Source organism: Vombatus ursinus, unplaced genomic scaffold, assembly GCF_900497805.2.
Source record: "Vombatus ursinus unplaced genomic scaffold, bare-nosed wombat genome assembly UNPS02014799.1, whole genome shotgun sequence".
NCBI classification, from domain to species: domain Eukaryota; kingdom Metazoa; phylum Chordata; class Mammalia; order Diprotodontia; family Vombatidae; genus Vombatus; species Vombatus ursinus.
In genome coordinates this window covers 50115629-50137354 of record NW_020954577.1, presented here as the reverse complement: position 1 = coordinate 50137354, position 21726 = coordinate 50115629, and the positions used below count along the sequence as shown (strand labels likewise).

Below are 21726 nucleotides of genomic sequence, written 5' to 3'. Positions count from 1 at the left end.
AGCGACCCCTGTGCATCGGTGAGGTCATTAAGTGCCCACTGTGTGTGGGTGAGGCCATTAAGTGCCCACTGTGTGTGTGTGTGTGTGTGTGTGGGTGAGGTCATTAAGTGCCCACTGTGCACAAAGCTGGGGTATAAGACATTGGCCATGACCCTTTCATGTGCCCCCAGTGGCACCACTCACAAGAATCTAAAACCAAATATGCATTTGACTGTGGTTACTCCAAAAAACTGAAGGATGAGCTTATGGCGCTGATCATGTCCCCAAAGTCTCTCCTCATTCACCCAGGAGAACATCAGTCCATAAGGAGCGCAGGACAGAGGACCGCATCCTTCCCAATGGTCTCTCCTGGAGCCTTAGCCTTTACCTTTTCTCCGCTTCTCAAGGTAACCGGCCTTCAGAACAAATGGAAGGTCCTGTGCTGCAATTGGAGGGAACTGGTTTCCTAGAAGAGGAAAAAAAAATAAACATTTAGGTAATCAACTTAAACCCAAATGCCAAACCCAATTCCAGGTCATGTCATTTTAATGAACAAACTCGGACATAGCCAAGTCTGTTAGCTTCATTTCTTCTACGTCCTGGCTCCTCCAGCCTCAATAGCAAACTTATCTGTGCTTATCTGCTGGAAAAAAATTGTGCTAGAAACTACAGCGAGATTGGAATGTAATGTGATGATGGCGAAAACAGGTTCTGTTCCATTTTATCCTCTACAGGCAGAGGACTGCAGCCCTACTTTTGCTAAAAGGCATTGTTTTCAACAAGTTCCAGAAGATGGAGCCAGGAAATTTAAACAAAATCCCCCCTTTGCCTTCTTTGCACCTGTACCTGCCTGTCACTCTCTGTAGTTCTTAGAGTAGAAAAAAGATGCTAAAGTAAACACAGGTGAACATGATTTATCTCCAGAGCAAATGCTCCACGGTGCTCTAAGCCTTGTGCTATAATCCTAAAACACAAATAAAAATAGCCCAACTCCAGGCTAGCTCTGCCTCTGGGCTGGTACTGTTGAGAGAAAAAAGAGGACATTTTAAACAAATACATTTGACCAATCAGCAATGATTTATTAAGTGGCCAGGAGGGGCGGAAAGAAGGTCAACTGGGCTGGACAGCAGAGACAAGAGGGCGAGGCCTGCCCAGAGAGGCTGGAAAGGCAGGCAGGGGGAAGGTTGGAAGGGGCTGTGAAAGCTCACAGTGGGTCTTATCTTTGATCCTAGAGGGCTGTCCAGAAGAAGGGGCATCCCATGGTCAGATCTGGACTCATCCTAAGGATTCCATCATGACCGTCATTCAGTGAGGGCTCCCCAAACTCCACATCAGGTACCTCATTGGGGCATGGAAGTGACTCTGATTCTCAAAGCCTGTGCCAGCCAGTGGAACACAAGCTCTGGCAGATTCCACCATGCTAGAAAGCTTCCAGCACAATCTTGACAACAAAACACGTCTGTCTTCCAACAATGAGCCTCCTTAAGCACAGAGAGGCTCATCACCTCTCCATGTGGTGATACGGTCTTTGTACATAGGACAGAGAAACCTATAGCAGAACGGTCAGTCCTAGGGCCTCTTCCACTCCTGCAGTAATGGCAGCAGAGCAGTTCAGAAAGGGGCCAAGGGGTTCTAAGCATCCCCCAGTCCTGAGACCACCTACAAACACCGATGTGGCTCTTGCTACTCCAAATGTGAACAGCTTGCCCAGTGGCTAGCTACTGAACACGCTCCTGGAGGAAATAGGCTGCAGCAGTCTTAAAAGTCTTGTTGTTACAAATGAAACAAGCTGAATGGATGGACAGCTCACAGGCTGTCTGTCCTTGGGGAGACAAATAAAGGAGTGGGCAGGGCGGGTTCTACCCTGCATCCTTACGTACCAAGACAGACCGAGTCATGGGACATTTGGTCATCTCTTATTGCATTGCTCATGAGGCATATGGCTATGTGCATGTATAAGTATGTATGTGTATATATATACGCATGTTTGTATATACAGATTATGTATATGTATGAATGAAAATATGATCACCAAAGACACTGCAACGCAGATACCAACATTTGTTGCAAAAGATGAGGAAGTAGAAAACTTCTACCAAAAACTTACTAAGACCTTTCAAATTAAATCATTACATCCTCTGAGACCTAGTGACTTCAATGCAAAGATAAGAACACGTAAGAACAGCCAAAAATGAGACAGGCCAGCCCAAAGTGTGTGCACTGCCATGCAGAGTCAGGCGTGTGTACCAGGACCATGCACTATCTTTGAGAAAATAATCCAAAGTCACCTGAAACAGTGATCTTACAGGGAAATCACAAAAAGTAACCCTAAAGCAATAACTCATTACTGATCCAGGAGTCATCCTTGAATCAGATGCCTGGGTACACTCAGGCCACCAACTTTTTAGAGTAAAAGAATGAAAATTATCACAGAGATTAAAGAAAAAAAAATGAACAATATGGCATGCTGTTAAAAATAACTTCAGCCTGGCTAATTTAAATGACTGGCATTAAAAAAGGGAAGAGGATAGAAAAATAACATTGATGTTGCTTATAAAAATTCTATTCAGAATTATAATCTCTATAGATCAATTGCCACAAACAAGGAAAGTTAAAGATCTAAAAACCACTTTTGTTGGCAATCACTTAGCTTATTCGCCAAACGTAAAGACCCAGCAGCCAAAACCACTACTGGTTTCACACATAAATTCATTTGTAAAATATTATAGAAGGATGGTGGAAGATGAGAAGCAGCATCACCTCATAGACTAGAGAATCAGTGAAGGTAAAAAAAATTTTTTTAGGAAGCTTGGACAACTAAGCAAGGTCATAACAATGGCTTTTAGGAGCAAAAGAGCACAATAAGCAATCAGACAAATGAGAGAAAAGATTTGTCAGCATGATACAGAAAGAAACCTTACTAAAAATCAGAGCTGTCTCATAGCACAATGGGCTGCTGCTGGGGTTGGGGGTAAGCTCCTCATTCCTGGAGAACCTCAAGCAAATGCTGGATGACCACTGGTCAGGAATGTTGTAGAGGGGATTCTGTTACTGGTATGGGCTGGCCAGATGGCCAATAAGGTCCCTTCCAACTCAGAAATTCCATAAAAACCTTCAATTTAAGTTAAAAAAAGGAGAAACCCACAGGTGTAAGATTGTAGGAGTCACATTGAGGCATGAAAACATGTAAAATAAGACTCCCTGGGGATCCTACCATATGTCCATCTCTGTCTTAGGTGCTGAAAAGACACAAAAGGAGCTTCACACAGTGTTCCTGCCTTTAGTAACTGGCAGCCAGCTTGGGTAGGCCATCTTGTAATTCCTTTCCTACTAAGTGGTTAAAATTGCTGGCTCTTCATAAACTCTAAAGGGCTTCTCCATCAACTAATTGCTCTGGAATATTTGATATTAAAGCTTAAAACTGCACTCAGTCAACATACATTTATTAAGCTCCTACTAAGCTCTAGCCATTGCTCGAAGTGCACAGGACACAAAGAAAGGCAAAAGACAGTCTCAGTTTTTGAGAGGTTCACAGGTCAAGAAGGAAGACAGCATGCAAACAACTGTGTACAAAACAAGTTATGTACAGGACACATGAGAAGTAATAATGAGAGAGAAAGTATTAGAATTACAGAGGACTGGGGAGGGTTTCTTGTAGAAGGTAGGATGTTAGCTGAGGCTTAAAGAAAGCCAGGGAAGCCAGGAAGCAGAGAGGAGGAGGGAGAGTGTTCCAGGTATGAGGGAAGGCCAGAGAGAAGGCTGGGAGTCTGCATATGGAGGCTCTGAATTCAGAATGCTGCCAATACAACTTAACATACTTAATAATTTAAGACAACTTAAATGACACTTCCTCTCGTCCACATCCAATGGTTGGTAAGAGTGCCTCCACAATAAGACATCAGGAAAGACTGTGAAGATGGATTGATTCCTACCAGAAGTTCTTGGAGTACATCCTGCTTTCTGACAACACATGTTCATTTCCACATCTACTAACTTTTTTTTGAAGTCCTTGATACAGTATTTACTTTGGCATGATAAATTATGAAGTCGTTAAAATTAAGAAAAATAGTATTCTTAAAATGGCTAAGTTAACCAAATGCTTAAGGTATTAATTCCTAACAAAGCCTTATTAAAAATTCTATAAGCAATCAAGTGCCTAAGTACTTAGATAAAAGAGTCAAATGAGTTAGGATGCATTTCATAACTTTACATTACAAAATCCTGGAACGCCTCCTTTAGCCAGTCTACCATCAACCAACAGGAGCTTTACACTCTCCCATTCCCATTTTTCAAACCAACAAGCATTTATTAAGTACTATTTGCCAAACACAGTGCAAATCACTAACATGTCAAGAAAGCGTCTTATAAAAAGCATAATTGGAAGTGCCACCATCAATATCAATATCATTTGGAAAACATTACATGTTTATTAACCATAATATAAATCAGGCCATTTCCTGGCCTGGTTTGTTGAATGAATGAATAAAAGCAGTGTATATAACTACTTACCTAATAGCAAATATACGATACTTTAAGTAATACAACAATTAATACTGTTATTATTCATAAGGATGAACATTATTATTAACAAACGCTGCTAAACATTTTAAAATCTAGAATTCATGCCATTTTCTACCAGGTCTAATGGAAATCAATTTTTTAGTTAGCAAAAATGTCTTTTAAGAGATTGTTAATGTACCATCACTCATAATCATTCATATAAGATGACTCTGTAGAACTGTTTTCAGGGAAAGCACTTCAGAGGGAGAGTATTTCAGTGTTTGTTGGCATATTTCTGTAGTATTAAAAAGTACTAGTAGTATATTTAATAGTATAGTATTAAAATTTTTTTTAAAAATAACGTAAGGATTTTTTAAAAGACCATGAAGTTTAAAAATCAGAAACTCTACAAAAAGTCTTAGCAAACATTGGGACACATCAGTAACTGAAAAACTGACATTATTGCAATGGAAGTGGGGGATAGAGATGGGAAGTGATAGATATAATTAAAGCTAAATTCATTAACTTCTTTTCCTTCAACTACAAATTTGTGTTTCTATGAGTACAAAGGAAAGCTACTTTATTTTATAATATTTTCAAATATGGTTTCTATAAACTATGATTTTGTTTATGATGAGTTTATTCTTTTCATTAGCAAACATTCCTGAATGATTTATCAACAGCATAAATAAAACCAATATGAAACGGGACTCCTTAAAGGGGTAAGAAACTTCCTATATTTGATCTATGACATGATATAAACAAGAATGTTTCTTTGAATTCACACGATAGGAAAACAAGCGATGCAAACACAGGTGTCATTTTGTTCCCAACTCCCAAGTGAACCTAGTTACTAAGGGGGCAGTTAAAATAAAGGAACAACATATAAGGAACTACTGAACATTAAAAAACTTTACGATACTAACTTAGATCAACAAAGGCAGAGAAATTCAGAATTAAGACTGTCCCTCTGCCCATAACACTCCCTGTTGGGCCCAGTTATTGAAACAAGTATATTTCTGAGTATCCCTCACCCTACAATACTTGCTACTTGTATGAGTTAAAAGAGTGAAAACTCTCTCTACAGATAGATATGGGTATGTGTGTGTAGTAGCTTTGTAAGCCAAATTACTAATGCTCTTTTTGTGGTGGCCAAGAATTGGAAATTGAGATGCCCATCCATCTGGAATGGCTGAACAAGTTGTGGTATATGAATGTAATGGAATACTATCGTTCCACAAGAAATGATGAGCAGGCAGACTTCAGAAAAACCTGGAAAGACTGTCTGGACTGATGCTGAGTGAAGTGAGCAGAACCAGGAGAACATTATGCACAGTAACAGCCACGTTGTGCAATGACTGACTTGGATAGACTTGGTTCTTCACAGCAATGCAAGGATCTAAGACATTTCCAAAAGCCTCATAATGGAAAATGCTTTCCACATCCAGAAAATGAACTATGGCGTCTGAATGCATTTAGAAGCATACTCTTCTCTCTCTCTCTCTCTCTCTCTCTCTCTCTTTTTGTTTCTTCTTTCTCGTGGTTCTTCGCTTTGGTTCTAATTCTTCTTTACAACATGACTACGTTTAATATGATTGTACACGTATAGCCTATATCAGCTTGCACACCATCTTGGGGAGCAGGGAGGAGAGGAAGGGAGGGAGGAAATTTAGAACTCAAAATCTTATAGAAGTGAATGTTGAAAACCAAAAACAAATAAATAAAAATTTAAAAAAACTGAGATGCCCAGAATGGAATACAATATTTCAGCTATCATCTGACCAAACCAGAATTCTCAGTGACTATTACTTCATTATTCCTTGAATAAAAATGACCTTCTTAATGCAAAAAAAATAAAAGCTAAACTGCTAAGCATTTCCCTTTCCTGTCATTCAAAACAGTTTTCCTCATTCAAAGAATCAAAGGAAGTACTAGGTCTCTCCATGAAAAAGCAATACCCACCAACCCCCAAATCTCATGGCTTTTAATACAGGTATGTATTACACACTCACAAATTAGAAAGCGAAGTTTGAGGATCAAAATGGATGTCCATCAGTGGGGAAGAGCTATAAATTGTGGTAGATAAATGTAATGGGATATTACTGTACTGTAAGAAACAATAAACATGAAGAATACAAAAAAAGCATGGAAAGACATGAATTGATACAGAGAAGTAACAGAACAAGAAAAGTCAACAATGATTTAAATTAAGTTCCTACTGTGTGCCAGGCACTGTGCTAAGTGCTGGGGATACATAGGAATGAGTGGCTGGTTTAGGAAGTCACAGGGAGGATGAGCAGAGCCATGGGGAAGTTGATTGACACAACCTTTCTTTTTTTAATTTTTAATGTTTCTGTTAAGTTTTGAGCTCCAAATTCTACCCCTCCCCCTCCCTTACACAGTAAGCAATCAGATATAGGTTATACATGTGCAGTTACATAAAACATTTCCCTATTAGTCATTTTGTACAAGAAGACTCAAATAAAAGAAAAAATGAAAGAAAAAAAGTGAAAAATGGCAAGCTTCAGTCTGTATTCAGTCAATATCAGTTCCTTCCCTGGTTTCAGGTTCAGGGAGGACTTGCTTGTCTTTTCTTACAGCACAATAATATTCTATTACAACCATATACCACAGCTTGTTTAGCCTTTCCCCAATCGATGGGCATCCCTTTGATTTCTGATTCTTAGCCACAACAAAAAGAGCTATTATAAATATTTTTGTACAAATAGGTCCTTTCCCCCTTTTTATGATCCCTTTGGGATACAGACCTAGCAGTGGTATTGCTGGAGCAAAGGATATGCAGTTTTATAGCCCTTTGGGCATAGTTCCAAATTGTTCTCCAGAAAGGTTGGATCAGTTTACAACTCCAGCAATAGTGCATTAGTGTCCCAGTTTCCCCACATCCCCTCCAATATCCAACATTTTCCTTTTTTGTCATATTAGACACTCTGATAGGTGTGATGTGATACCTCAGAACTGTTTTAATTTGTATTTCTCTGATCAATAGTGATTTAGAGCATTTCTTTTTTTGGGGGGAGGGGGTTAGGCAATGGGGTTAAGTGACTTGCCCAGGGTCACACAGCTAGTAAGTGTTATGTGTCTGAGGCCGGATTTGAACTCAGGTCCTCCCGAATCCCCACTGTACCACTGAGCTGCCCCTAGAGCATTTCTTCATATGTCCATAGATAGTTTTGATTTTTTTTGTCTGAAAACTGCCTGCTCCTATCGTTTGACCATTTATCAAGTGGAGAATGACTTGTATTTTTATTAATTTGACTCAGTTCTCTATATATTTGAGAAATGAGGCCTTTATCAGAGATACCTGTTGCTAAATTTTTTTCCCAGTTTTCTGCTTTCCTTATAATTTTGGTTGCACTGGTTTTGTTTCTGCAAAATCTTTTTAATTTTATATAATCAAAATGATCTGTTTTATATTTTGTAATGGTCTCTGTATCTTCTTTGGTCCTAAATTCTTCCCTTATCCAAAAATCTGACAGATAAACTATTACACGCTCTCTTAATTTGCTTATGATATCACCCCTTTACATGTAAATCATGTATCCATTTTGACCTTATCTTGGTATACAGTGTAAGTGGTTGGTCTATACCTAGTTTCTGCCAAACTGGAAAACAGCATGGGCCAACATCACACCCCACATACCAAGACGTAACTTTTTAAATAGTAATATCAGTAATTAGACAATGGTTCCCAGAGGAAGAAGTGGAAAAGGGATGGGGATCACACACATGGTTAACAACAAGCTGAAGAAGATGGCCACATGTATGAATTAAAATGCGAAGCATGGGTGAGGCCAGCGAGCAGCTGACACATGCATCGAACCACCAGGGAGACGGAAACACAGACACACATAAAAGCGTATTTGCTAAAATAAAAGTCCCATTACCAACATCAGTACTTAGCAACTTTATGAGGATTTTTTTAAAACTCCCAGATAAATATCATCCAGTAGCCAGGGACACACACAATTTTGTTCCCATACGTCTCATGAAATTTTACCAGAAAACCACTCAGACTAGCACGTGAAAATATCAAAATATAAGCTTTATTTTATGGCATTTGTTCATAGGATTTATTAAAAACGGTCTGCTTTTTAAAGAAAACAACACAAAATTAGAAGCACATGAGCAAGCGTGTAGAAGATAAATATTCCACTTCTGGGTCTCTGGAAGAGAAGCTTGCTTAGGAAAAGGGGCATCAGAAGAAGGCCGTGAGCAGAATGAAAAGGAGAACGAATTGCCGAAGTGGTGTGGAGCTCTTGGGAATGGTAGAAAAAGCCCAGATGTTGAATTTCAGAAGGAGACAGCTGAGAAGACTTGAGCAGATGAAGAAGGACCAAGGTAAAGGAGGGGAAAGGTTCAATCTGAACGACCTGAGGAAGAGGTGGAGAAGAAAAAAATGAGATGGAGGGCTCAACAAGAAGCTGAACAGAAGGAAGAAGGGAGGAAGAAACAGACGGCAAAGAAAAGCCAGGGGAAGGAAGCAGACATAAGGGACAAATGTAGATCAGAAGTCGGTGAGACAAGGGACTCAAATGAGGTCGGGCGGTCCAGGCCGCTGGACAAAAACAGCCACCGCTCACACATCCTGGCTGCGTCACCCCCTCGGGGCCTCAAGGAAACTCTCCAACACTACACTGCAGAGCAGTTGTCAATCTACACGAGTAGAAGTTTCTCTGGCCCAGAAATTCCTTGTGTCAGATAAAATCACAGGTCTGGACCAGTTAGAAGAGGTGCTGAGCAATGACCAAGATGTAAAGAGCGAAGGAGAATAACGATTCTGGAGCTGTGATCACTATTAGCCAGTTTGCCGTTGCAACTCTGAAAACCATACACCAGCCAGAAAGACGAAAACTGAGGATGAAAATGGGGGAAATTTGAAGTGATCTGCTTTTGAGCTTGTCATGCTTGTGTACCTACCACAGGCAATGATTGTTATGTGCGCTCAAAATATAGACTGGTTTCCCTCCTAGCAAAGAAGGCAAAAGGGTCCCAGGAATGCTTCTCCACATACCAGATTCTCATGTGCAAGGTGATGATCTTAAAAAACAAACAAACAAATAAATAAATAGGAAGACCAACCAATCCATCAGCAAGTTCTTTTTTTGGAGGAGGAAAGAAAGAGAGACCCGAAGAAGAAATAGGACCACACTGCTGGGGATGAATGGCATGATGATAACTGACAACAAGTAAGGGGAGATTTAATTGTTTTGCTTCTTTTTTCTCTGCAAAGAGATTAATTCTTGGACTGAAAGGACAGAACAGATTTGGCTAACCAGAAGTCCTGGCCTCCGTTACCATACGCTCAGGTACTCAAAGGACTGGGGCACTGCTGAGTCTCTGCCTGTCTTCTCTCTTGCTACTCCCCTGCCAGCTTCCTCTCTGGAGCTCTCTCTTGCTCCCGGTCTCACCCTCTCAAGCTCTACCTCTGTTTCTTTGCTTCTCTCTCTTTCTCTATTAGATGAACCGGATTTAAGGATGGTGCAGCGGAAACCTATCGGACCTGGAGGATCCAGCAGGACGGGGCCCAGAATCCTGGGACGAGGCATCTGGGAAACCCTGGCAAGTACAGAAAACTGTCCCGCCTGCATTTGAAAACCGAGCTGTCTGTGTCCTGCTGAGCACCAGGAGCTCTGGACCACCACTGCAAGATGGGGCTTCCAAGAATTGCTGACTCTCCCAAGGGGAAGGAATCTCTGAGACTGTCAAGCCCAGCCCAGAACGGAACAAAAACCTCTTCTCCTTGACTTTTGGGCAGAACGTGGGACTTCACTGGTCTGAAGAATTAACTCCCAGAACCAACCCGTACAGACAACTTCATCTGTCCTCATGGTTTCAAAGAGCCACCCAGGACACGGAAAAGCTAAGTGATTCACCCATTGGCTCACAAGAACTTCTAAGCTCCCTGATTTACTCTGCATTAATTCTGTACTTAACCGAGGTATACATGGAATCCCCCATGTGTCAGACAGAGTCAATTGTTACCAGCTCATTAACTGAGACTGGTTTTCTACATTTTTAAATAAAGTTTCATTGTATTAAAACACGTAAGAACCATTTTTAGCTTGTGGGCCTTACAAATACAGGCAGGGAGCAGGATTTGACCCAACCTTTTTTGGTCTAGGTTTAAGAAAGTAAAATGTGAATAATGCATAAATTAAAATGTGTGCCCTTGGTACTTTTTTTGGAAGAGCTGATTGTTCAACATTTCTCACCATTACCTCAGGCACACATACAAACTTCCTGTGTGGAGTGAAAGGCCTTCACAACCCGGCCCCTTCCCACCCTTCCAGCTTCCTCTTCACAACCTTCCACAGTCTGGCCACATGAGCTCATCTCCTAGTCTTCACCCACACTGCACCCTTTCCCTGCTCTGTCCCCCGGCACCAGCTATCCTCTACTTCTGCAACGTCCTCCTTCCTCACTTCTGGCTCTTGGATCCCTAGCTTTCTTTGAGAGACAACTCAAGGACTGCCTTTGGCTGGAAGCCTTTCTGGATGTTTCCCCACCCCACCCCAGATGTTAGAGCTATCCCCTCTAAGATTCCCTTGTGTCTGCTTTGTAAATTCTTATAAATGTAACGAGACTCATTGAGAAGACCCTGATGTTGGGAAAGATGGAAGGCAAACAGGGAAGGAGATGGCAGAGGATAAGGTTGATGGATAGTGGCATGGAAGCAACAAACATGAGCTTGGACAGACTTCAGGGCATAGCGGAGGACAGAAGAGCCTGGCATGCTATGGTCCATGGGGTCACCAAACACAACTGAACGACTGAACAACAACATATATGTACATGCTGGCTCCCCTAGAATGTAAGCTCCTTGAGGGTAGGCATTCATTCATTTTGTCTTTTTTATCCCCAGTACTTAGCACTGTGTAGATAGTAGACACTGGACACAAAGTAGACAGATAGTACATGCTTGTTGACTGATTGGCTCAGGTCTGGGGAATACCAAAGGGCTATGCCCAAAGACTTCAAAATCAGCTGGCAATATAGCTATGAATCTTTATCAGAACATCTGGTCATCGGAGTTCAACTTCTGACTCAAATTAAGAACACCATCACTGAGGCCTGCTTCTCAGAACAGACACCTCTTAGCATGTCAAAATAAGAATGAAATAAAATATCGCCAAACAACATGACAGCCGATTTGCATTCACAGAAACAAAGTGAATATTGCCTGTCCCAGTTCCAAGCCCATATGAAGGATAGGCCAAGTGACAAGAGTTATTTATTCCCAGTGGATCCAAGGGTAGGAAAGCCAAGCGGTGAGGGACACCATGATCCCATGGGCTCCTCCGTGGGTAATTTACACAGTGGCAAAACTCTGTCCCCAGTATCCTAAAAGGAACAAAAGCATCAGCAGATAACATTTTAAGGTTTACAAAGTACTCTACATGTGTAATCTTATTTGAAATTACCTCATTTGACCTCACACTGCAGTGAAGTAGGTACTATAAGTATTATTATCTTTATTTTAGGGACATCTAGGTGGTGCAATGGATAGAGTGTCAGGCCTAGAATCAGGAAGACCCATCTTCCTGAGTTCAAATCCAGTCTCAGACACTTCCTAGCTGTGTGACCCTGGCCAAGTCACTTCACCTGTTTGGCTCAGTTTCCTCATCTATAAAATGAGCTGAAGAAGGAAATGACAAATCCCTCCAGTATCTTTGCCAAGTAAACCCCAAATGGGGTTACCAAGAGTCAGACATGACTGAAAACAACTAAATGACATCTCCATTTTACAGACATGGAAATTGAGGTGCAGAGAGATTAAGTGACTTGCTTGTGGGTATGTCAGAGACAGGATTGCAATCCTGATTACAAGTTCAATGCTCTTTCCACTATGCTGTGTGTCCTTTCGTGATGAATTCTGGTGAATTCTGTATTTCTCACTAAAATACAAAAAGTCTCAATACCTATGTTATAAATGTCTCCTGACGGCAAGGTTTTGAACAGGGTGCTATTGTACCTGATAAAATTTGGAACTTCTGATTCAGAATCACAGCCACAAAAATATTATATAGTCTATCCCATGAGATTGAAGGCATCCACAGACTGAATCAAGAAGTCAAACTGAGGAAACCCTCAAAGAAACTGGAAATATTTGGAACTCTGTTATCTGTCCCATAATTTGGGAACTCTCGCTAAAATCGAACTCCTGCATAGTTCCTGTAGATGAGATGAAATATCATTTGTTTGACATTGATTTCTCATCTCAAAACTTTTCTGCCACGAGTAGTTAGGCACCAAACTCTTTTTTAAAGGAGCTTTTCACACATGCAAGAATCAAAATACACCAAACCAGCAAAGATATACAAATACTTTAAATGAAAATTTAAAAAATTAAATAAGTCATTATGAAAAAAAATTAGAATTGATTGAAACATGTCAATTATAACAATGGAGCAAAATTTTAACTTCAAAATGCCAAGTGTAATTGAGTTTAGCTCTTCAGGGGCGGGGGGGGGGGGGGGGGGGGGGGCCCGCCCCCCACTTCTTTTTGGGTGAGGAAGCGTGGGTAAAGAAACTCCCTCCTCCAACATAGATGAGCATACCTTCTGCATGTTCCAATTTTACAGGTTTACATGAAGGACCTGTCCAAAGCCAAAGGCTTTGTCAGACATGGCCCTTGAATCCAAATTTCTCAGCCTGCCTCCAAGCCTAGCTTTCCATCCATGTCTAACTGGCACCCTAATTCTAGAAATAAACTATTCTCAACTGAAATGAATGAGAATTGGTGCTATCATTAATCTGATCAAAAGAAAACTTGTTAAAAACCTGTGTTGCTAGAATAGGATCAACGTAAATAAAATGATTCTCCTATGATTTAAATCATCATTAAGAAAGGGTTAAATCAGACTTGAAACACTAGCCGTCTTCACTGGCTGATGCCCACAGCTGTTGGCCCTCTCAGCCTGGCCAAGCTAGAAGTAGTAACAAACCCAGGGACTCAGGGCCAGGCCCACACAGAAAGTTCTTGGAGGTGGTGAGGCCCCACCAATACTCGATTCTGTGGCCACAAACTTGAAAAGTTCTAGGAAGACCCCTGCTCATGAGAAGCCTTTATCTAAATGAAAAATGAGCTTTTGTATCCTAGGTATTTTTTTCCTAACAACAAAAATCTAACTTTAAAATAAATGTTACTTGTTTTCCTAAAATGTGAGTTCTTAGCTTCCTTCTGGGATCAAGTGCCACCTTCTCAATGAAGGTGCCTCTAATTCTCTACCCTCCCCCACCCCTGCCCCATCATGTCCTTCAAATGAATTGAACTTATCTGTGTGAACTCACTAAATCTACCAGGAGAAGGAAGCTTTTTGAGGGCTCAGCTTTCTATACCCAGAACCTTGCATTTTGCTGGCACACAGCAGGTATTTCATGAATGCTGAATTGAATTAAAAGTTAAATAGATGATTTCAAGTAATTCAACCATAGAAATTTAAGCACTGTACTATACAACTAAATCTTTAACCCTCTTTCAACATAAACAAAGGCTAGAACAAGATGAACTTTGCTGCTTAAAAAAAATTCCCAAGTAACTTCTCCATTTAAAATTTATTAGGCAGGTAGGTGGTGCAGTGGTTAGTGTGACAGACTTCAAGTCAAGAAGACCTGAGTTCAAATCCTGCCTTGGATATTTACCAGCTATGTAACCCTGGGCAAGTCACTTAAACTCGCAGCCTCAGTTTTCTCATCTCTAAAATAGGGAAAATAAAAGCATCTACCTCAGAGGCTGCCATGAGGATCAAATAGGATAATATATACAAAGTTTTTAAAAAACAAATAAACCTTAAAATGTGATGTAAATGCACACTGTTATTAGCTCAGGAAGAGGAAATTCTTTTTGAATCTACAGAAATAGAAAGGTGCCATGGAATCTCTCACACTCACTTGAGGATCAAACTTCAGCCTGCTACTTGGGGTGTTCTCATAATTAACCTCATTATCCTGTGCTCCAGGGTCATTCAGGGCTGTGTTTAGATGTTTCCTCATTAATTAGTAAAATTTCAACAAATCTTTCAATTAATCAACTAAGCTCAGATTCCCCACCCCAGTTCATCAACTATTATTTATTTAATAAGCAGAAGAAACTCATTTCCTAACAGCTACTTGTACCTCTCTCTCAAATCCCTTAACTTCCTAGGATTAAATAATAAAGTTATTAAATGTGTAATTTATTAACAATTAAATGATAAAACAAAGACCGATAACTCTTTACAATATTTCACCTGTGAAAAGATCATGGTCACAATTACCTGAAATGCTCACAGTAACTGCAGATGACTTAACGTCTACTTCTGCCAACACCATCCCATAGCCATTCAGTTCATTCAGGAGAAACAAATTCTCCTCCCTGCCTTTTTTTTCCCCACTAAGTAATGGGGCTAAGTGACTTGCCTAGGGTCACACAGCTGGTGTCAAGTGTCTGAGGCTGGATTTGAACTCAGGTCCTTCTGATTCCAGGGCTGTGGTGCTCTATCCACTGCACCACCTAACTGCTCCAAGAATTCTCTTAATCATCCTCCTATGACAATGGTTCAATAGCTTCCAAAAGACAAAAGTTATCTCCATCTTTTTTCTTTCTCTTCCATCTCTCTTTTTTCTCTTATCTTTTACCTCCTGTCAGGAAAACCGTCTCTTCAGCTTCTTCCCAAGCCTTCACTCTTAAAAGTCCCTCTAGACTCAATCCTACTACAACTTTTTCACAATAGTTAAGACAGTTTGAACAAGAGAGATGTTTCCCCTCACCTTCTTTTTCTCTCTCTTTTCCATAGTTAGTGTCGTAGATCCCCATAAATCAAAGTTAACTACCTACACTATCCCTTATTTCACAGGGAGAAGCATCTCATGGAAACACAATGAAAACAGTCACCTCTAGCTTTTTTGCTTTCAAAGAGATCACGATAATTTTCATAACCTCTAGGAAGAGGCTTTTGCAAAAGGGGGTTATACACGAAAAGCTACATTTCTAATGAATCCAGGTATATAAGAAGCTCCTACATCTTCAATAATATAATCCTTAAAATTTGAACAAATAAGTATTTCTTGCTTAGCCTTATCCCTGGCAATAATACAGTTGGTATTATGAGACTGACTTCATCATTGCCAACTCTTCTTTGGTGGTGAAAGGCTGACATTGGCATGCAGGCTTCTCACCAGTGACAGAGGACATCAGCAGGCTATGAACTACTATAAAACTTATTTGAAAGAAGAAAGAAGCTTTATATGAAGCGGTTACTCCATTACAGATAATTCTAATTTCTGATCCACGGCGATAAATCTAAATGCTAACATTTCCTAAGCCAAATTTTAATGTTGGGTTTTTATTTTTTAGTTTATTTCGTTAGACATTTTAAAGAGAATACATCTTTATTTCTTTCCTCAAGTTAAAAAAAGGCATTGATTTGTCTGCACGTCAGCTCTCTTTCTCTCTCTCTTCCTTGATTGCCTCACAGCCCAGGCACCAATGAAGCCCTCCTGAGGTCCAGATGTTCCTTGCTCTCCACACAGAATGGGTTCCATTCCTGCTCTTGCCCACCTCTCCCTGGCACAACCGTGCTCGCACCCTCTATGTGCTTCTCCCAAAACAACTTCTCTTTCTAACGTCCACCGTCCTCCAGTGGTGCCATAGAGCTGGGAGTCATGGAATATCACAGGCTCCAAAGAAGCTTTAGGTCACCCATAGGGCAATGGAGAACCACGGGTGGGCCAGGGGTGCAGAAAGGGGAAAATAGAAACAGAAAGGGAAGGGGGAAATGGTATCTCTGTGAAAATGCCAAGGGATTTTTCTGAAGCCCCCATAAAATAGGCAGGTCCTTGGTTATGGACTGATTCCCAAGCTCGGCTATGTGGGACATGGGCTCTTACTTAGGCAATGGATCTTGCACAGTAAGACGTGCCTAACGTTTCCTGTACTGTAAACATGGTTTTACTTTTGATTTTTTTCAAAATAAATGACCTCATATTGACTCATTTTATAATATGCATGAAAATAATTATTAGGGTAAAGACTTGTATACCAAGCACCACATGGGAAGAAATCTTGTGTCCACACTATAAACTCCTAAAAACTGAGAGTTTCCATAGGAATGCTGTCACAACCTCCACCAAAGCAGCGCTGGCTACGGAGGCTGCAATCAGTCTGCGATCAGTCTGTCAGTTTCCATAACGCCCATGACAAATCCATCTGGAGGAACGATGCCCACGGCACATACCACACTGCACACAACCGAGCAAGCTATGTCATCCCCATTCTGAGGAGCAAATCAGTGATCAATATTTGTAAAAGCAACAGCTAATCCTTTGTCAAATCACTGGTTCAGTGATTGAAGAGTTTGCTCAATCCACACAGTTAATCCTTCTTCATCTGGCTGAGCCCTCTATTTATTCCAGACTCTTAGGAGGCCAGCTAAGGCAGATTAATACATTTCCCCATGCTAAACACAACCTGACAACTGACATGGGCGCTGCTGTCAAGCTAATCTGCACAAACATCGGCCTTGTTTTAAAGTAAGCCTCAAATCAACATTTGGGAGCCCAAGTTTACAAATCTGCTCACTGCTCCCACTTAGCGCTCTGATCGCCGGCCGCCTCTGGCCTCCCTCCCCAAGGTGAAGCTGCACCTCGATTGCCAGCTCTGACAGGACTCCCGTCTCGATGTGAATGCAGCTAAATAAATAAACATATGTGTACTATATATACACTATGTGTGTGTGCGTGTGCGTATAAAATTTGTTTTTTGTTGTTGTTTTGTTTGTTTTGTTTTGTTGTGCATTTGTTTCAGTCATGTTCAGCTCTTGGTGAGCCCATTTGAGGGTTTCTTGGCAAAGATCCTGGAGTGGTTAGTCATTTCCTTCTCCAACTCATTTTACAGATGGGGAAACTGAGGCAAACAGGGTGAAGTGACTTGCCCAGGGTCACACAGCTAGTAAGTGTCTGGTCTTCCTGACACTAGTCCTGGCAGGTGCTCCATTCACTGCGCCAACTAGCTGCCCCATAGGAAATAATGTGGTTATCAATTCCCCATAAATATGGTCAGCACTGAAGCTAACATGTATCACCAGGAAGATTGGGAAAACAAGGATGTCCTCAGCAGTAATGGGGACTACAGAAGAGGAGGGACATATCAACGAGGGAATATCTGACCACACTGAGGGATGCCAACGAAATGGAGTATTTTTGTAATGTAAGAAATGAGGAATGTATGTGGAAATACGTTTTGCATGATCGCACATGTGTAGTCTGGATGAAGTTGCTTGCTGTCTGGGGGAGGGGGAGGAGAGGGATTTGGAACTCAAAGTTTTGGAGGATGAAGGCTGAAAATTGGTTTTGCATGAAATCGGAGGGAAATATTATTTAAAGAAAGAAATGAGGAATGTGAGGAATTCAAAGCATGTAAAAAGGAGACCCTCAAGATGCACACCAACCACCATCACTGCAATGGAAAGAAGACTAAGAGAAGCTGAATTCTGAAGAATTTTCATTGTAATGACTAATCTGGATCCCTAAGAACAAATGATAAAGCATCTCTTCTTCCTCAAGAAAAAGAGGTGGGGGCCGAGGGGGACAGACTGTTCCATACATGGCCAGACATCATACTGCGGCTGGCGTTTCTGTTTATATGCTTTCTTTGTTATGAGAAGGGATTTGGGGTGGGGGATGATTTGAAATTGGCAGAGTAAGCAGTAAATTGCCCTAACTCTCCCATATTCACCCCCATATAACCATAAAATAGCGCCCTGAAACAAATCCTGTAACAGCGGAACCAGCAAAAAGACAAAATGAAACAATATTTTAGGCCAAGAAACTTGGAAGATCTCCAAGAAAGGTCTGTCTCACTCGGATAAAGGGGAACACAGTCCAGGATAGGCAGTGTCCCAGTAAGGCAGCAGCAAGCCCCACCTCAGCAAACCAGTGGGAGATCCAGAACCCCTCATGTCCCTCAGCACAGCCAGGGGAATGGGCAGACTTCAGCTCCAAGAACCACCATACGCTTCAGTGTAGCTTCAAGGAAACGCAGAAACACTCTACTGATCTCAGCACACGTCAGACAGCAGCACTAGGACCCTGGCTCAGCACCAGGTAAGCCGATAGACCCCTACGGTTTCCAGTAGCGCCAGCCACCCCTCACTCCACCCCTCAGTGCAGCACCAAGTACGAGGGTCCCCCGTGGGCCTCAAGGCAACATCAGTGCAGCCCCAGTTAAATAGACAGGGCCTGCAGCCCCTGGCACAAGAAGCTGAGACCATGCCCCTTACACACCAAAAGAAGAACTCAAATTTAAAAGAAAGGAAAAAGGCCAAAAGAGATGAACGAAAAGAACAAAAAAAAAAAAAAAGAATCTGACCACAGAAAATTATTATGGTGACAGGGAAGATCAAGACACAAACTCAGAAGAGGGCAACAATTCAAAACACCTATGGGCAAAACCCCAAAGAAAAACAGAAAGTGGTCTCAAGCCCAGAAAGAACTCATGGAAGAGTTCAAAAAGAAGCTTAAAAATCATATAAAAGAGGCAGAAGGAAAACTGGGAAAAGAAATGAGAGTGATGCAAGAGAACTGTGAAAAAAGAATTAACAGCTTGGAAAAAGAAAACAACTGCTTAAAAAGTAGAATTGGACAAATGGAAAAGGTGATCCAAAAACCCACTGAAGAGAACAACTCGGGGCAGCTAGGTGGCACAGTGGATAAAGCTCTGGCCTGGGAGTCAGGAGGACCTGAGTTCAAATCCGGCCTCAGACACTTGACACTTACTAGCTGTGTGAGCTTAGGCAAGTCACTTAACCCCGATGGCCTCACAAAAAAACAAAAAAAAAGAGAGAGAACAACTCCTTAAAAAGTACAATTCACCAAATGGAAAAGGAAGTACAAAAACAACTCCTTAAAAGCTAGAATTGGGCTAATGACTACATGAGACATCAAGAATCAAACAAATTCAAAAGAATGAAAAAAAACAGAAGAAAATGTAAAATACCTCATTGGAAAAACAACTGACCTGGAAAATAGATCCAGGAGAGGTAACTTAAAAATCATTGGACTACCTGAAAGCCATAATCAAAAGGAGGGCCTGGATAGCATCTTTCAATAAATTATCAAGGAAAACTGCCCTGATATCCTGGAACCAGAGGCCAAAATAGGCTCTGAAAGAATCCACAGATCACCTCAGGAAAGAGATCCCAAAATAAAAACTCCAACGAGCATTACAGTCAAATGTCAGAGCCATCAGGTCAAGGAAAAAAATACTGCAAGCGGCCAAAAAGAAACAATTCAAATATTGGGAAGCCACAACCAGGATTCCATAAGACTTAGCAGCTGCAACATTAAAGGATCAGAGGTCATGGAACATGATATTCCAGAAGGCAAAGGAGCTAGAACTACAACTAAGAATCACTTACCTGGTGAAATTAAGCATAATACTTCAAGGGAAAAAAATGGTCATTCAATGAAATACAAGGATTTCAAGCTTTCATAAGAAGAAGGTCAGAATTGAACAAAAAATTGGAGTTCCAATATTAAGACCCAAGAGAAGCATAAAAAGGGAAAAGATAACATAAGAGATTCAATGGAGCTGAACTGTTTACATCCCTACCTGGGAAGATGATAATTGTAATTCTTAAAAATTTTACCACTATTAGTACAGCTAAAAGGAATTGGAAATTGAGGGGATGCCCATCAATTGTAGAATAGCTGAACAAGCTATAGTATATGAATAAAATAGAATATTATTATGCAATATGAAATGATAGACAGACAGATTTCAGAAAAAACTGGAAAGACTTGTACAAATTGATGCAAAGTGAAATGCGCAGAACCAGGCAAACTTTGTACACAATATCAACAACATTGTGTGATGATCAGCTATGAATGACTCAGCTCTTCTCAGCAACACATTGATCCAACACAAGTACAAAGGACTCACGAGGGAAAATGGTATCCAAATCCAGATTAAGAACTGATGGACTCTGAATACAGATCAAAGCACATTTTTTTCATTTACTTTACTCTTTTTCATGTTTTTTTTCTTTTGATCTGTGTCTTCTTTTACAACCGTGACTAATATGGAAATATGTTCTACATAATAGCACATGTATATATAACCTATATTAAATTACCTACCATTTTAGGAAGAGGGGAAGGAGAAAAATTTGAAACTCAAAATCTTGTAAAAATGATTGCTAAAAATTGCCTTGTCATGTAATTAAGGAAAAACAATAAAATACTATTTAAAAAAAAGAAAATGGCTGTGATAATGGGAGGGGGTGGGAGAAGGAAAAATACATTTATTCATAATGGCCTCATCAGAACAATGTTCTACCAAAAATGAGCTAAGCAGTCAGTTATGCAATATAATTACTAACACTTTTACCTCCTTTTACTGAAGAAAACTTCAATCTTCACTTCTGAGTCCAGCAATTTCCCCAATATATTCACTTAATAGTATAGTCAGTAGATGCATTTAGTAGAATGTCAATAAAGGCTCAGCCCTGGACCTGCCTTAACCTCTGGGAAGCTTTTGGGACTGGAAATAGGAGATGATTGTCAGCAAACTGCCTTCAAGTAACCCAGTGCTGGAGGGGGAGGACTTTGCCCGGGCTGAGTAAGGACTCTGTCCCCAGGCCTAGCCTCAGGCTCTACCTAGACTCTAACATCCTTTCCTGCTGCTGCCTCCTCGCACCTAAGCTTATGGTCCTTTTCAGAACCCCCTTCACTAGAAAGTGAAAGGAATGGCCACGGTCTTTTCTCCCTCCCCAGCTCAGCCTTCAGAGAGCTCATGGCTGGCCCAAAAGGGAGCACGAAGGCACAAAGAACGGCCCACGAGATGTGGAAAACATCATTCCAGAACAGATAATAAATAAAGGAAAAGATGATAAAGTACTTGGACAATGCCAAGTTCTGAAGCTGAACCTTTCAGAAAGAAGAGTTTTTCAAGATTACTGAGTGCCGGGAGGAACTATTCCTATTAAAAACACTAGAGAGCATAGGAATAAATGGAGTCTTCCTTAAAATAATCTACCTAAAACCTTCAGCAAGCATCATACGTAATGGGGACAAACTAGAAGCATTTCCAATAAGATTGGGGATGAAACAAGGATGTCCATTATCACCACTGTTGTTCAATATCGTACTGGAAACATTAGCTTTAGCAGTAAGAGAAGAAAAAGAAATTGAAGGTATTAGAATAGGCAAAGAAGAAACAAAGCTATCACTCTTTGCAGATGACATGAT

The 21726-nt window shown here is 40.8% G+C and overlaps 1 protein-coding gene across 5 annotated transcripts in view; it reads right to left on the bottom strand.

Moving 5' to 3' along the window:
* The window catches only part of LOC114050601 (src kinase-associated phosphoprotein 2-like), a 191924-nt gene that overhangs the window by 82023 nt on the left and 88175 nt on the right, over nt 1-21726 (bottom strand). For all 5 annotated transcript variants that reach the window (XM_027872422.1, XM_027872423.1, XM_027872421.1 and 2 more), the window contains one exon: nt 368-445. In XM_027872422.1, coding sequence (XP_027728223.1) covers nt 368-445 — 78 coding nt within the window. The remainder of the gene's footprint in view (nt 1-367; nt 446-21726) is intronic.